The sequence below is a fragment of the Aethalodelphis obliquidens genome, unplaced genomic scaffold, assembly GCF_003676395.1.
Source record: "Aethalodelphis obliquidens isolate GAN/ISIS:26980383/991018 unplaced genomic scaffold, ASM367639v1 scaffold53, whole genome shotgun sequence".
In the NCBI taxonomy this organism is placed as follows: Eukaryota; Metazoa; Chordata; class Mammalia; order Artiodactyla; family Delphinidae; genus Aethalodelphis; species Aethalodelphis obliquidens.
In genome coordinates, this window is record NW_020837997.1 from 3,458,913 (window position 1) to 3,475,549 (window position 16,637).

Below are 16,637 nucleotides of genomic sequence, written 5' to 3' on the forward strand. Positions count from 1 at the left end.
CAATGGGAGACTCAAACGGGAGTCAAAGGGGCGGGAGACGCAAGTGCGTCTCGCAGGGCATCTGTAATTCGATTCGATCCTGAGAGCCAACGGGACTCGGGGAAGAGTGGTAAGGATGTGGTAGAGGCTAGGAATGGCAGTGAGCTGCAAAGGGTGGGACCAGGCAGGAGGCAGATCCAATAAACTGGAAGGCTTTCCTGACGTCATCAACACGCACCGGAAGCACGGCTCACACTGGTGCTTACACTGGGCTGGCGGCGAGGATGGCTGGCTTTGCGGAGCTTGGGCTGTCATCCTGGCTCGTGGAACAATGTCGGCAGCTGGGTTTGAAGCAGCCCACGCCCGTGCAGCTCGGCTGTATTCCCGCCATCCTGGAAGGTGAGTATGGCTAGGCCTCTTCTCCAGGAGGCGTCCCCGCTCCTGTCACCTCACTTTGCCTTCTCGCAGCTTTTGCCCACGCCGGCCCCGTGAGGCGAAGGGCAGTCTTGGCCCTTACGGGCGATCCTGGGTTCCGGAGGCAGACTAGGCAGTGTCGGCGTTTAGGGTGTACGGCTGACTCTCTATGTGTCCGCACTCAAGTGATGTAATCTCTGAAACTTTTATAGCCTCAGAGCACTGGGAGGGTTTGATGAAAAACTGATAGATAGTACTGGGAAAATTCGGCAGAGCTTGGATTACTATCTCCATTTTACAAATGGAAACTGAGGTTGTCAAGATTACTGGTAAATCCACGGCTCTGGTCCCTAGACTGCTCTTCTCCCCACTCCTCTGGTCCAACCCAGTTTTGCCATTAAAGGGACGCCTTCAGGAAGCCTAGGATGTGACAAATTGAGGCATTAAATAAACAAGGATGAAGGAGTCAGTAGGGAGCATAGGATGCAGATTGGGGGGAGGACATTCTGGGTTTCCCAAGCCCTGATACCCCGGAAGGAGTCAAAACGAGGTCGTGGTTAGTAGCAGGTATCTCAGGTCAGATGGATGTGGGTTCCAGTCCAGCCTGATACTCACTGTTTGTGTATCCTGGGAAAATCTTTGAGACTTTGTTTCCCCTTATGTTAAATGGGGATTATAATGGCTTCGCCCTTCTAAAATGTGTCAGTTGCTCTAAATGGAAAGTTGTCAGAATGCTTGGAACGGGAAGGGCACAGGCCAGTACTGAGCATACAGTAATTGCTCATTAAATGTTAGCTGCTGTAAACTGTGCCCGATACAACACCTGTCTACACCTGTGACACTGCTTTGCCCTCTGCCCAGGTCGGGACTGCCTGGGCTGTGCCAAGACAGGCAGTGGCAAGACGGCAGCGTTTGTCCTGCCCATCTTGCAGAAGCTGTCTGAGGATCCCTATGGCATCTTCTGCCTCGTCCTGACACCCACCAGGTGAGCGCCCCAAAGGCCTCGTGGGTGAGTTAACCAGCTGTGTTCTCTCGGGCAAGCGCCTTTACCTCTCTGAGCGCACTTTCCATGTGTGCAAGATGGGGACAGAAATTATGCCCACCTCTTAGAGGTGCTGAAGAATTAACAAGACAGTGTGTGAAAAGTTCTGAGCACAGGGCTTGACTCAGGGGCAAGTAGGAAGGCTGGGAAGTAGGGACACAGGCAGAGAAAAGGCCTGGGCGGAGCTGGGGCTGGGGGCAGAGAGGAGAGGACTTGGACACTGACCAGCCCTGGGGGAGGGGGGACTGACACTTGGGTCTCAGGCTTTGATGACTGTGGTGTTGAGGCCATTGCTGAGGACGTGGGAAGAAGAAAGGCCAGTGTGGGTAGGACTGGCAGGGGACAAGCCATGGGCTGTTTGGGGATCCAGCCTAGTGAGAGGGTAGGTACCACAAGGGGCCTCCAACACTCAGTATCAGAACCTTTGTCCAAAGGGGACTGGGAGCCTCGGAGGGCGTGTGAACAGGAGAGGTCCAGGCAGGAGGCCATAGGGTGGAGATGGGAATGAGAGGCAAGCACAAAACCGCTATCTGACCCAGGCTGGCCCCTTCATGCCCACAGGGAGCTGGCCTACCAGATCGCAGAGCAGTTCCGGGTCCTGGGGAAGCCTCTGGGCTTGAAAGACTGCATCATTGTCGGCGGCATGGGTATGGGGGGCCCAGGGAGGCTCTGGGCATGGACCCTCTGCAGCCTCAGACCATCCACCCAGCCCCACCTCTCGCCCTCCACCCACAGACATGGTGGCCCAGGCCTTGGAGCTCTCCCGGAAACCACATGTGGTCATCGCCACACCAGGGCGCCTGGCTGACCACCTCCGCAGCTCCAATACCTTCAGCATAAAGAAGATTCGCTTCCTGGTAAGTCAGCCTGGGGCCCTGGTACATCCATGTGGGAAATGTGTGTCCCACAGGCCATCCAGTACCACGCTGGGAATGGTGATAAGAACAGCTCAGGAACCAACAAAAGGGGGCCTGTATTAGTAAAGATAGTTGGGGGCTGGGCCTCTCTGAGGAGGTGACATTGGAGCTGAGATGGGTGAGGGAGAAGGCCTCCAAGACCTAGAGGGAGAGTGCTCTAGGGCCCACATCTTAGACCAGGAAGGAGGCACATGGGGAAGATGGGTCGAGCCCAGGCATGTAGTCAGGACTCGGCCAGCACCCTCACCCCAGATCCCTACCCCCTGCTGCCGGCACTACAGGTGATGGATGAGGCGGACCGGCTGTTGGAGCAGGGCTGCACTGACTTCACCGTGGACTTGGAGACCATCCTGGTGGCTGTGCCGGCCCGCAGGCAGACGCTGCTCTTCAGTGCCACGCTGACCGACACGCTGAGGGAGCTGCAGGGCCTGGCCACCAACCAGCCCTTCTTCTGGGAGGCTCAGGCCCCGTGAGTCCATAGCCACGCTCCTGGGGGAGCAGGGCAGGTGGGAGTCCAAGTGGGGGTCACACCCAACAGAGGTCACTACCCATGGGCAGGGTGGGCTATTGGCCTCATTCAACAGAAGGGGAAACAGGCCCGCCTGTCCCCAGTGTGCGCACAGTAGAACAGCTGGACCAGCGCTACCTGCTAGTGCCTGAGAAGGTCAAGGATGCCTACCTGGTCCACCTGATCCAGAACTTCCAGGACGAGCACGAGGACTGGTCCATCATCATCTTCACCAACACATGCAAGTGAGTGTGGGCAGGCCTGCCTCTCCCATCCCCCGGGCGCCCCTCCCATAGCCCTTCACGGAGGCCTGAGAGGTGGCCCAAGGTTGGAGGTATGAGGCATACAGATGGTCTCGGCACTCCGGGGCCTCTGCTCAGACCAGCAGTTTCAGAGGATGCACTCAAGGGGGCTCAGAGAGGTCAAGCAGTTTGCCAAGGTCACCTCTCCTGAAGGCAGAGCCAGGATTTGGGGTTCCTCAGACCTGCCTTTAACCGGAAGGGCTGAGGGCCTCAGGCTCTCTCCAGGAGACCCCTGCAGCAGCTGCGAAGGCCCTGGAGCAGCCTATTCGCTGTGGTCTCAGGATGTCAGTGAGGCCCGGCACATCAGCACCAACACCTGGGGCTGTCCTCTCCGCAGACCCAGGGATTTCAAAATTCTTTGAGGCGTTCAGGGAGAGCGTCAAGGAGCTGTAGAGTAGCCTAGCCTGAGCCAGCGTAGAAGGGCAGTCCACAGCACGTGGAGGAGACCTCCTGACTACTGCCCCCAAGAATTTCTTGGCCACCAGAAGAGAAAAGTCTGGATGTAGGGCCCACTCTTGTTGGCTTAGGCCAGGGGAGGGGTCAGTGGGCAGGACACTGCAGCCCGGCTTCTCCTTCCCCAGCTGTGCAGGGCCACCTACTTGGGGACTCGGGGGGTGGGAGGGCCAGGAGCACCTTTCCAGGACCCTAGCGCTAGATGGGCTGACAGCACATCCTTCCTGCCAGGACCTGTCAGATTCTGTGTATGATGCTGCGCAAATTCAACTTCCCCACCGTGGCTTTGCATTCCATGATGAAACAGGTGAGGCATTGGGCGGCCCCACAGATCCCCTCACCTGCCAGCCTTGCCCTGGGGACTTCTCCCAGCTTTTGCCCAGGCCCTTTCCTCTGCCTGGAACACTCTTCCTGCCACCCGTCTGCCCCAGTCTGGCCTCCTCAAGGTCATCTCCCTCACTGGACTGTGAGCCACTTGAGGGCGGAGACTGTCCTGGCCTCTGCCCTGTCCCCAGGCCTCACACAGTAAGCGCTCAAACGTTTGTTGAGATGCCACCTCACACCCCGCCCCCCACCCCCAATTCTCTCCCCAATCCGGCACAGAAAGAACGCTTTGCCGCCCTGTCCAAGTTCAAGTCCAGCATCTACCGGATCCTGATCGCGACAGATGTGGCCTCCCGGTGAGCAGCTCCAGGGTACTCCCTTCCCCATGACGCCCCCCACAAAAGGGCCAGAGGGAGGGACTGGTTTCAGGCATGGGTCAGGCAGCCTCAGCTTCACTGCTGAACGACCTTGGGTGAGTCCCAACCTCAGTTTCCCCACGTGGACAGAGGTGCTGACCGACCTCTCTCTCCAGGGGCCTGGACATTCCCACGGTACAGGTGGTCATCAACCACAACACCCCCGGGCTCCCGAAGATCTACATCCACCGAGTCGGCCGGACAGCCCGTGCAGGTGAGCACACAGGGTGGGGCAGCCTTTGGCACCCGCCCCTTCTGCCTGCCCACACCACGAGGAGCCAGAGTCACAAGCTGGTGGGACACAGGAGGGCTACAGGCCACAGGTGAAAGACACTAGAGGAAGCAGTTGCAAGTTGGGGGAATCGGCCTTTCAAAACCATAGGTGGGGATGCTCTGTCTTCTCACCCCCAGCAGCACTAGCAGTGACACGTGCTGTCCCCTGGGGACACGGTACACACTGGCCCCATCCCCACCACTCCCTGTTGCCTCACCCCAGGCCCCTTTACCCGTCAGGGCTGCCAATCCATGCCCAGCAGCAAATAGGTGTACGAGTCCTGGTGGGTATGACGCTGCCCTGTGGGATTTGCCGTCCAAGTTCAACCCCTCGCTGTGACTCTGGCTAGGAGCCAAGGAGGCATCCTTGTGTCTGCTCCCCAGCCCCACCCAGGAGGGGCGTGGAGTCCAGGAGATTTTCTCACACCTGGAGTGGGCAGAGAGACGGTTTCTGGGGCCAGACTGGGCCTGGCCCTTCTCTCCTCCCCTGTGACCTCAGGAAGGTCACATCAGCTCTCTGGGCCCCCACTGCCTCATCCAACAATGGGTAATAAGAAGGTGACACCTGTTTGGGGCTGCTCCGAGGGCCATGGGCCTGGCCAGCTGCCAGTGCTGTTCCAGCACTAGTCACTGTCACAGGAACGGGGAATGGAGAAAGTGGTGTGCAGAGATCTGAGCTGAAGCCTGTCTGGGCTTATTGCTGACAGAACTTGGCCTGGGCTCCCTGGCGGCCACACCGAAATGGGAGATCAGCCACATCACCTGTATAAGGCCAAGCTGGCAGGAGAGCTGCCTCTCCCTGGAGTCCTGCAGCTCCCCTGGGACAGACCTGCCTACTACGCAGAGGTCAGGCAGGGGGTTGAGCCCTGACGCCCTGAGCGTCATTCATTTCCAGTCACTCACTCACCCACCGAGCTCCTGTACTGTTCCCCTTGATTGAGAGGAGCCCTGAGCCGCCTGCTGGTCAGGACCTGCTTCTGTTGGCCCTTTGTCTTGGCCTCCAGCACACAGCCTGGGTGTGTCCCCACAGGGCGGCAGGGACAGGCCATCACGCTGGTGACGCAGTATGATATCCACCTGGTACACGCCATCGAGGAGCAGATCAGTGAGTGGAGGGGCAGAGGAGGAGAGGGGAGGGGAGGCGGGTGCTTCTGGGTGAGATGCCACTCAACCCTATCAGACACCCGCTAGCCTGCTCACGTGAGCAGGCTTAAACTGCGCTTTCCTTCTTATGCAACCCTCAAAGAAGTTTCTTTTGCCCAGTTGTTGAAACAAGCTCTGCAATGGCCTTCAGCAGCTGAAAGCCACATATGGTGGGAAGGGACTTTGGTTTCTCAGACCAGAGTGTGTGGGTGGTCCCTGTGGATAAGTCAGAAGCCCCAGGGCTCGGGCCTGGGCATGTTTGAAAAACCCCTTTGGGTGGTTTAATGTGTAGCCAAGACTGAGAACCTCTGGGGCACCTCCAGTCACTGCACAGACTGTCCTAAGATTCAGAAATGTCTTGACTTTAAAGGACACTGTTTCCAGGAAAAAAAAAAAAAATCCCTAGTCAAATTCATAGTATTGCTAACAACAAAAAAAGAGCGGTCTATACCTTCCTTGGGTCTGAAATCTTAGATCTTGCCCACCTGATCCTTATCTGCTATGGCCCTGGATGGCCTTGCATGCCCTGCTACACAGGGAACTCACTACATAGTTGAAATCCCTCTCCATGTCGTGCCTGCCCCCCTGTGACCCTGCTGTCCCCACAGAGAAGAAGCTGGAGGAGTTCTCGGTGGAGGAACCTGAGGTGCTGCAGATCCTCACACAGGTCAACGTGGTGCGGAGGGAGTGTGAGATTGTGAGTGTCGGGGAAGGGGCTGGTCCTTGGGGCCCAGGGTGCTTCCTGGAAGATGGTGACCCCCAAGATGGCCTCTCCCTCCCGCCCCCCAGAAACTGGAGGCAGCCAACTTTGATGAAAAGAAAGAGATTAATAAGCGGAAGCAGATGATCCTGGAGGGGAAGGTGAGGGCTGAGCCGGTGGTGGCGTGGGCGTGGGGCACAAGCTTCCCCGCGGACGATCAGCTTAGCCACCTTCCGGTCCTCCCCATGCCAGGATCCTGACCTGGAGGCCAAGCGCAAGGCCGAGCTGGCCAAAATCAAGCAGAAGAACCGGCGCTTCAAGGAGAAAGTGGAGCAGGCACTGCAGCGGCAGAAGGCCAGCGGGGCTGGCCGCAGGGGGTGTCCATCCAGGGCCCAGCCTGAGGCCTGCTTGTCCCCAGCACCCGCTCAGGGCCCGGCCTGAGTTCCACATGGCCCCCGTCTGCCCAGCCTGGGACGCCTTCATCCAGCTGAAGGTTGGAGGGTCCTCCCCTCAGGATAATCTCTCCTCCTAGTCTGCCCAGTCCCCCTCAGTGGAGCCCACGGACACCCACGTTCAGTGCACAGCCCTCCACCCCACCCTGCAGCCCCTGGTGGCCCCTCCTCAGAACCTTGGCCAAGAGGCAGGCTGCAGAGGAGGAAAGAAGGCTATGAGGTTGGGCCCAAGTCCACGTGCAGTGACCCCAGCCCAGGGTCACCCTGGGGGTGCCGTGGGGCCCCAGAGCGAAGGTGTGTCGTTGCAGGAGATGCTCAATAAATGAGTCTTCTGACTTCCCCAGTCTGACTCTTGGGGAGCAGGGGCAGAGGGAGGAGGGTATGACTGCCTACACTTCTCAAGTCTCCCAGAACACCACTTACCACCCCCCCATCCCCCGGGTCTCCTTTTCTGTGGGGCCAGGCCCAAAGCTTTGAACTGCAGTGCTGACCATTCCAGCCGAGTGACCTTGGGTTGGTGAAGCCCCTTATATGGGCCTTGGTTTCTTCATCTGGAAAATGGGCATAGCAACTGCTCTTCTCTGCAAATGCAGATGTTTTGGTGAGATCCCTCCCATGCCCAGTGAACACAGCCATGGGCTGGGACCTTCCCCTCCTGCCCACCTGCTTGTATTTGGGGTTTGTGGCCAGAGTGAAGTGGTGGGAGGAGTCCTTAACCAGGGTCCACCTTAGTCCAAACTGGTCCAGACAACATGGGCAGAGCCCAGGAAGATGGGGCAGCAGAGCCATGTGGCCTGGGCATGCCCCTGAGGCTTTCGGAGCCTCCCTCTCATCTCTGAGTGGCTCACCAAACCCTACACAGACCGAGGGCAGCGGGTCCAGTGACGGCGACCAGGTACCTAGCTACTCACACACCACACACGCAGCCACGCTTAGAAATGTAATTTGGGCACCAGCACATGCCCTGGGGAGTCTAGAAATTCTACACGATGAAGAGCTCAAAAACAGCCCGTGAGCTGTGAACAGCCAGGGCCGGCTGGAGTACTGTGGACAGGCCCTCCCCAGGCTGAGTCGGGCCCCAGTCCCTGCCGGGGGAATGGCCCACTGTGCCGCCTGCGGCCTGGCCCGTGCCCCAGGCGGGAATCGTTCATGTAAAACTAGCTCCCGCAGGCCCCTGCTCCCACGTAGACCCAGAGGCCGGACTCAGGGCGTGCCCTCGGCCAGGCGGGCCAGGCCCTCCCGCAGCTCGCTCAGCTCAAACAGCCTGACGTCCAGCAGCTGCGCGGCCCGGCCCACCTCGGCCCGTGCCCGCTCCCGCTCTACCCGTGCCTCCTCCAGGCTGCGCTCCGTTGCCCGCAGCTGGTGCTCCAGCTCCGCGTTTCGGGTCTCCAGTTCCTGCAGGGAGAGGGCAAGCAGGGTTGGGGGCCCCAGCAAGTCTCAAGGGTCCAGCATCTGAATGCTATCCCCACAGCCTCCACTCTGGGCCAAGCCCTCTCTGTCTCCTGGCCTCCTCCCTGCCACCTCTACCCAAGACACTCCCTGGTCCCCTGATTGGAACATCACTGAAATGACCACATTCCTCTTCTGCTCAAGACCCTCGTCACCCATCATGCTGGGAATGAAATCCATACCCCTCCTCGCTCATTCCAACCCAGGCTTGCTGGCTTCCTTGTGGTTCCTTGAACATACTTTCTCCCCACCTCAGGGCCTTTGCATATGCTGTGCACTCTGCCCAGGAAACAACAGGGAGCATTCCCCCAACCTCTCTCTCTTTGGGGGCACCAGCTCCTTTAACTTCTCCCCTGCTGGACTCACAGGACATGCTTGAGGTTTCTCAGATAAAGTCTACAGTGAGGGCCAGGCCAGCACACCTGGGTACAAATGCAAGCTCCTGACCTCAGGCTGGGAATGTGTGAGGATTTGATGGGGTCAAGAATGAAGATTCAACAGAGACTCAAAAACTGCTTGTTGAATGAATGGAAGGAGATGAAACATTGTACTAATAACCATGTTTTATAAACCACCCACCGATTCCGTCCTTCCATGCACCTGGTCATCCAAATCCTTCACAACCTTAGATGTCTTCCTACTCCATTTATAGGTGAAGAAACTGAAACTCAGGGAGGCACATAGCTGCACTAGGTAGGGAATATGCCAGGTCTGTCCTACATCAGAGGCTGGCTGCCTTGGGTGGTCACCCCACCCCGCCTCACAGCAACCGCACACACCTGCACCTTCTGCTGTGTCTCCTCACGCTCGGCGCTGTCTGGGGCCTCACGGGGACCACCAGTCTGGCTCTTCAGCGTCTGGATCTCCTAATGGAGAAGTTCCCAGAATCCATTCTGAGAGTCCTGGCTCCCCCATGGGAGATCAGGGAAGGCAGGGCCCAAGGAAACACAAACGCATACAGACACGCTCACACACCTGGTCCTTAGTTTGCACTAGTGCCTCCAGCTGCTCCAGCGACTGGCCGGGTCCCTCCTTCTCACTGACCGCGGGTGGCTCGGCGGTGGCAGCCTGGGCCTCCAGCTCAGCCACCTGTGCAGACAGGAAGGTCAGCCCCTGACGCCCCAGCCTGTACTCTCCTGATCCCTGGGGAATATGCCTGACCAGCCAAGCCCATGACTGGGCACTAACCTCTTCTGGTTGGGGCCACCACCCCGCCTCTGGCAGGTAGGTCTTTAGGGTCTGACAACCCTCTGAGGCTGACATTATTTCAGACCCATACTACAGAACAAGAAACTAAGGCTCAGGGAAGTGATTTGCCAAGATCACACAGCCAGCCAGGGAACCCAGGACAGATAGGAGGCCGGGGCTTCACGGTGGTCCGGGCCACTTGGGGTCTCTGGGAGGGAGGGGCTTCCTCACCCGCTGTCGCAGCCTCTCGGCCTCTGCGCGCTGGGCCTCCAGCTGCTGCCTCCACTGGGCGGCGGCGGCGTTGGCCTCTCGCAGGGCGCTCGCCAACTTGTTGTTACTGTCCTGAAGCGCGAAGAACTCGGCCTCCCACTGCACCTCGCCCACCGAGCTGCGGGGACGGGGGAGTCGGCAGAGGGTAGGGCGGGGCCTCACTGGGCCTGAGGCAGGGTGAGGGAGGTGCTGGGCTGGGGGCGGGGTTATGGTTGGGGCCAAGGTACCTCGGGACTAGGGTGTGGGGACGTCCCGGGGAGGCGGAGTCTTGTCGGGGGTGGGGTCAAAGTAGGCGCTTTGGTGTCAGTTCAGTGAGACACAGTCGGAAGGCCAAGCAGGATCAGCCCAGGGGATGTGGACAGAACAAAGTGGGTGGGGAGGCACCCGTGGGTTTAGAATTAGCCGGGGGAGATTTGGACAGGCCAGAGTTAGCCCCGAGTAATGGATGAGGCAGGAGCGGGGTCGGCTCTGGAAGGGGCATAGTCTGAGTGTCTCCTCTCCTACCACAGGCCTTGGGTCCAGTGTCAGATCCCGCCGCTTGAACAAGTCCCTACAGTTTCTGAGAACTTCCTCTCCCCTCTTCCCCAACCCTTCGTCCTGCCACGCCCCTGTGCCCCGCCCTACCCCCCTCACCCCTCGGACAGCATCTTTCTGAGCCGCTCGCGCTCAGCGGGGCCGGGAGCGTCCGCGCTCTGGCTGCGGAATAGCTTCTCGTCGCCGGGGCCGTTGGAGCTGACGAGGGGGCTCGGGGGCACCTAAGAGCATGGGCAGAAGTGAGGGCACAGTGAGGGCTGATGCTACATGGTTCGTGACTGAGGGCAGGAGGTCTTTCCCAGCACTGGGATCTGACTGCTCCTTTCCCCTCCTCACCCACCACCAATGGCTCCCGATGGCCCCTTTCTGGGCCCTGCCCCCCACCTTGCCTGCTGGGCTCTCACCAACCCCCAGGAGCAAACCTGATGCAGTCTAGCCTAAACCCCGGGAGATACTCATAATCTGCAAAGCGGGGAGCAATCTGAAACCTCCATGCTGTTCCCTCAGAGCAATGACCTTCCCTGGGGCCAAATTTCAACATCCATTTAAAAATCCCACAGGAAACGCACTCCATCAGGCTAAATTCATTATGAATCCACCTGCTGCCTGGACCAACCTACTTTTTCATCTCCTTAATCCCTGTGCCCAGCCCTGGGCCTGGCACACAGTATGCGGTCAATAAATGATGCTGAGGGACTTCCCTGGTGGTCCAGCGGGTGAGACTCCATGCTCCCAGTGCAGGGGGCCTGGGTTTGATCCCTGGTCAGGGAATAGATCCTGCATGCGTGCCACAACTAAGAGTCTGCATGCCGCAACTAAGAAGCCCGCATGCCACCACAAAGATCCCACGAGCCGCAACTAAGACCCGGTGCCGCCAAAATACATAAGTAAAATAAATAATAAATATTTAAACTAAATAAATAAATGATACGAATAAGTTAGTGGGGGAAAACACCCAGGGACAGTTTTTTACTCTGCCTCTCTACTTAGCCATTTCAACTTCCACATTTCAACTCTGCCCTGTGAGCTGGTTTTCTGGCCTTCCTTGATCTAACATTTGGACAGCCTATGACACGCCCCCATGGCACCCACAGCCCTCTTCCATGGTCCTTGCCATGGATCTAGTTTTACATCATCTGTGAGCATCTGGTCCTGGGAACCGGCACAGCACCTAGACCCCCCCAATATCAGTTGAGCTCCTGGCACGCATGGGACAGGGAGTGCTGACCTGGTGGGCAGTGAGCCCCAGGGCTGGACTGGTGAGCTCTCCCCCATCCTGAGATTTCTCCCGTGCCAGCCTCGCTGCTTCCTTCACTTCCTGGAACTTCTCGGCAAACTGAGGAATGGGGGGCAGGAACAGACAGTCAACAAACCCCCAGCCCCCTCCCCCAGGGTCCCACCACATCAGCTCCACCCAGTAGCAGTTCTGTTGCTTTGGAAGGAACTTTAGAATTGAGTGCATCCCCTCCTCTCATGAACTGGAAGAGTGGGAAGTAGGCTTGGAAAACGATGCCCAATGAGCAGAGTGGGTATCAGGATGGGGGGGGCGGTGGGATGTTCATGGAGGTGTATCACATTGAGCCACCTTGAGAAAGGGGCCCCCTTTCCCTCTCAGTCAGGCTTATTTCAGCAAGGAGAGCCTCAGGTGGGTGCTAATCTGTCTTTCATTTCCAGCTAGGGTAGGATACACTTTTTTTTTTTTCATTTTAAAATAAATTTCCTTAGCTTGAAAGTAATTTTTTAAAGAAACATATTTACAGACATATAGCCACTTGATTTGTGCAAAGGGGCCAGTGCAATTCATTGGGGGTTGGGGGGGGTAGATTTTTTTTTCAAAAAATGGTCCAAGAGCAACTGAATACTCATGTGGGAAAAAAACACTCCTACTTTAAACCTCCGGTAGAAATTAATTCAATGATCTAAATTTGAAAGGAAAACTAATGCTTCTAGAAGAAAAGCAAAGCAAAGCATCATGAACTCAACAGGATTCAGAGAGCACGAACCATACAGGGAAACAATGGATAAGACAGTACTGAACTCTAGAAACAGCAGAGGGTGGAGAAAGGCGATAAAGAAGGTAATGCCAGGGGTGCGGGGAAGCACCCAGCCCATCCTAGGCACCCAGAGAGGGGCAGGCTGTGTCCGAAATCAGAGCAGGTGGCCAACAGAGCTGGAATGTGAACCAGAAAATTGGGAAGGAGCTACTGGCTTGTCCAATTCTGTAGGCCCATTCTGCAGCTGGGAAGATGGAGGCCCAGCATCTGTCCAGGGTCCCCCAGTGCACCCAAGAGAAGACCCAGCCCCAGCCCCATTCCTCCCACCATGTATCCCTGCAGGCCCACCTGAGTCAGATGCTGTTCAGAGGCAAAGCCAAGGCCATAGACGGTGTTGGCGCGACTGTCTGCCCACTGCCCGAACTTCTGGGACGTTTTGGTAAATGTCATGTTGGGGGTGACAGTGCTGTTGATGATGGCCTGGGGAAGGCGGTGGGGAGAAAAGTTCCCGGGTGATGGGACTGGTAACAATGAATGTGAAACCCCCAGGGATATAGCTTTGTATTAGCACCTCAGAAGTCCTTGGTCTGGGCCATTTCAGGAGGAAGACTGAGACCCAGAAAGACTCAGGGTACTCCCCCGGCCCCCAAGGCACACAGCAAGGAAGCGACTGAACCAGGCTTGTCCCTAGGATCCTTGGCACCTGCCACCCCACCCAAGCCCCACCAGGACCTTGGCACCCCCAAGGCTGATGATTCGGTAGACGTTGCGGGTGGCATCGTAAAAGTAGGAGACAGTGAGTGCGTGTTTGCCCGCGGGGATCCAGTTCCGCTTGGTGGCCGGGTCGATCTGGAACACGTGCGCCCGTGTGCTGAAGATGGGCTGCTCCCTGCATGGGGAGAGGGTGTTCAGTGGGGGCCAGGCACCGGCCCCCCAGGGGACTCAAGGCCAAGCTTTGGTAGAAGCAGGGGCTCACCTGGCTGTGGACATTGGTCAGGCTTGTCTGGGTGGGCTCCAAGGGACAGCCAGGGGGATGGTAGGAACAGCTGGCTTGGCCTCTGGGGGGACAGGACGTTTGTGAGTGTCTCCCCAGACCAGGCTGTGGGAGGCCAAGCATGTCCAGCCCCAAGACCCCACTTCCAAGTACACCATTCATAGAACTTCAATCCAAAAGTGAGGGAATCACTCAGCAAAAAGACCCCAACTCTGTCCATTGGGAGGAAACTCTTGCAACACCCTGGGCAGGAGACGGCCTCTGATAGGAGCCAGGTGGCATCTAACAGCCCGGCATATACCTCACATCTTCCTGGTTACTGGACCCCCAGTGAAGTCTTCTCAATCTCTGGGCTGGGTGGAGGAGGCCAAGGTGGCCAACTCCTGTTCAGTACTTCCTGACACTTTCGTCCATCACTCCTCAAAGCAGGGCCTCCATCGATAAGTGGGGCATTGACAGGTGCCTACTGGGAGACCGGTCCCCCACTGGACCCACAAAGAGACCCCTAAGCTTCCACTGTAGGGCAGAGGCACACCTTGGAGTCAAAGTCCAAATCCCCAGGGAGCCTCCAGCCTAGTTAAAAAGACAAGATGTGGCTCAACAGGTCTACCATGGTGCCCACCCATCACCACTCAATCCCAGTACCATGGGGCTGGGCGGGATCCAGGTCCACGAGAGACCTGGGGGAGGGGGGGAGGCAAACTAAGGGAAGGGAGGCCTAGACTCGGTAGCCTCCGTGGTCAGAGGGGGGAATGCCCCCCCACTCTCTCCTGGGCAGCTTCTGTCCCGGTCACAGGGTCTGAAACCGGAGCCCCTGGGTGGGGGAGGGGCAGAGACGTTGGCCGGGGTTGGGGGTGAGTCCTGGGTCGAGCCAGGGTTCCGGGGCGCAGGGATCCTAGAAACTCAGGCCCCTCCTGCCCGGACGTTCCTGCAGCGGATGTTCCTGCAGCGACTTGCGGCTTTGGGAAAAGTTACTCACCAAGAGTCATGCGCCTCGGACGCTGCCGGCCGCGGGGCTCCAAAGGGGAGCCCGACTCCGCCCGGTGTCCGGGATCCACAATCGCGTGCGGGGGCGAAGCCCCACCCCAGGAGCCCCAGTCCAGGGGATCTGATATTCAGTCAGGATCGAGTTCCCAGGGTCAGGACCAGGGTGCCCTATGCGCGCCCCAACTTCGGGAAGTGCCGCCCCCGACCCTGGAACTTCCAGGATCCCTGCGACGCCCCGCCCCACTCCGGGTCCAGAACTTCGGGGACACGTTATCTACCTCCTGCAACCGCAGGTCCAGAGCTTAGGGGATCCTGCGCGCTGTTCCTGACTCCTGAACTTCGGGGACGCCCCTGCCACCCTTCCATCCCCGGGTCCTGAATTTCGGGGTTCCCTCGCGTCGCCCCTCCACCCCAGGTCCGAAACGTCGGAGACATCTTCACAGCCTCCTCCAATGACGGGTCCGGAACTTCGGGAACCGCTCGCACTGTCCCCTCCCCGACCCCGACAACGGAACTTCGGGGTCCCCGCGCCCTCTCAAGCCCTGGAACTTCGGGGCTCCCCCAGCTGCCCCCAGCCTCTGTATCCGGAACTTCGGGACCCCCAGCGCCCTCTCCCCGGCCCTGGAACTTCGGGGCCCCCCGCGCTCCCAGCGCTGGCTCAGCTGGCCGGGCTCACCCTGCCGGCTCTGCACCCCGCAAGTGTCCGGGCGCTAGGCGGGTGCGGCCCCGCGGCGCCGAGTCCCCGCAGACGGGCGCCCCGCTCGCTCGCTGGCTCCGGGGCCCGCGCCCTCCGCGCCGCCCTCCGCACCGCCCGCGCCTTTGTCTGCGCCGTCGCCGCCGCCGCCCGCGCCGTCTCCGGTCCCATCGCGGCGAGTCCCGACGCGGCCGCCGCCCGCCCCGCCTCCCCGGGCCGCCGAGGCCGCACCGCAGCACCCCCTGCTGGCGGCAGGTGGGGGGAGAGGGAGAAGGAGGGGCGCGAGCAGGGAGGAAGCGGGGAGGATTGGGGAAGAGAGGTTAAGAAGGGGGCGGAAGCGGACAGGGAATAGGGCGGAGACAGAGACCCAGACCTAGAGACGGAGAGATGGAGGAGAGAGGCAGAGACACAGGAGACGGACAGACAGACAGACCTGGGTGGACAGAGGAGAATGTGGCCTCATCCTCTCTTCAAGGGGGGCCCTGACCCTCGGGCCCACCTGAGTCAGATGCTGCTCAGAGGCAAAGCCAAGGCCATAGACGTGATGCTTTTGCCCGTGATGCTTTTGCCCGTGATGGGGAATCAGGTTCCTCTTCACCCGATGGGAGTCCGGGGGCAGGGCACATCTGCTGCCTTGGTGGGCCCAGGCGCATGCACACAGTGGCTTCTCAATGGCTGTATCCAGAAAATGAAAGAGACCTCAGCAGAGAGGGGGCTGGTAGATGAGAGAGAGGCAAACAGTAGGCACTTAATGGGGCTTGATCCCAGGTCCCCTGCTCAGAATCCTTCCTGCCTGCTCTCCCACCTCACCCTGATCCCCAGGTTGGGACTTCTGTCAACCTCGGGGCTTCTGTGTCCCCTGAAACAACTGTAACAATGCCGATGAGGTTGGATTAGGATTATCGTTGCTGTGTTATAGGGTCCCCAAATCCAGGTGGAGGGAATGTCAGTGTCCACTTGCCACCAAACGGGTGAATTGCCTGGAGGTCCACAGGCCCAGGTTTGCCACCTCTGGTCAGAGGGAGTCCACCCCCTTCCTACACTTGCTGGGAGAGGGTCCTTTTAGAGCCGAGCCAGGATCTCCTCTGACCCTGCCTGTGGAGCCCGCTTTTCAGTCCTGTATCTGCCCTTTCTCTGGAGACACACAGTGTCTCCAAAGTCACAGAGTGCCATCGGGTTCATGGGCAGAGGCACCGGGGCTCCTCAGAACCAAGCCCTGCACTTCCCTGAAGCTCTGACTCACATGCCAGGTTTTTGCTTTTCCTCGCCTCACGTCCTTTCCCTGTTCTTGTCTGTCTGTTTCCGCCAACAAGAATCGCACATCTGAGCTGGTAGCTTCCTTCAAATTACCTTTAGGTGAATCCCAGGTCATGTCATTTCCGGAGACTTACTCCCAGGCCAAGATCTGAGTTTTCCTCCCTCCAGGCCTTTGCCCAAGCTGTTTCTTCTACCTAGAATGCCCTTCCCAAAGGCATATATTCTGTTTTGTCCTTCCAGGCTCAGCTCCACTGCCCCCTCGCCTCCTGGAAGCTTCTCTAACTATCCTGGGTTCGGAAGGGATATCACCCGCCCCTGTTCCACCACCCCATCCCTTTCTGTGGGAT

General features: G+C 58.6%; 2 protein-coding genes across 3 annotated transcripts; one reads left to right on the forward strand and one right to left on the reverse strand.

Moving 5' to 3' along the window:
- The first annotated feature begins 217 nt into the window (after positions 1-217).
- DDX49 (DEAD-box helicase 49) lies at positions 218-7,263 on the forward strand. Its single transcript, XM_027084787.1, has 13 exons — positions 218-378; positions 1,255-1,378; positions 1,997-2,082; positions 2,171-2,292; positions 2,634-2,821; positions 2,965-3,105; positions 3,847-3,922; positions 4,219-4,295; positions 4,472-4,569; positions 5,659-5,733; positions 6,380-6,468; positions 6,561-6,632; positions 6,724-7,263. Exons 1-13 carry the CDS (start codon positions 264-266, stop codon positions 6,910-6,912), a joined length of 1,452 nt encoding a protein of 483 aa, XP_026940588.1. The 5' UTR covers positions 218-263; the 3' UTR covers positions 6,913-7,263.
- A 586-nt stretch (positions 7,264-7,849) lies between these two features.
- HOMER3 (homer scaffold protein 3) lies at positions 7,850-15,197 on the reverse strand. 2 transcript variants are annotated; one of them, XM_027084793.1, is made up of 10 exons: positions 15,016-15,197; positions 13,335-13,416; positions 13,091-13,247; positions 12,707-12,838; positions 11,593-11,700; positions 10,464-10,585; positions 9,792-9,948; positions 9,348-9,461; positions 9,152-9,238; positions 7,850-8,318 (listed from the first exon to the last, which is right to left on the reverse strand). In XM_027084793.1, the coding sequence occupies exons 2-10, from the start codon at positions 13,346-13,348 to the stop codon at positions 8,127-8,129; spliced, it is 1,083 nt and encodes a 360-aa protein (XP_026940594.1). In that variant the 5' UTR covers positions 13,349-13,416; positions 15,016-15,197; the 3' UTR covers positions 7,850-8,126. The 2 variants fall into 2 exon arrangements, with proteins under 2 accessions (XP_026940594.1, XP_026940595.1); XM_027084794.1 differs by having other exon boundaries at positions 14,332-15,187.
- Positions 15,198-16,637: the final 1,440 nt, after the last annotated feature.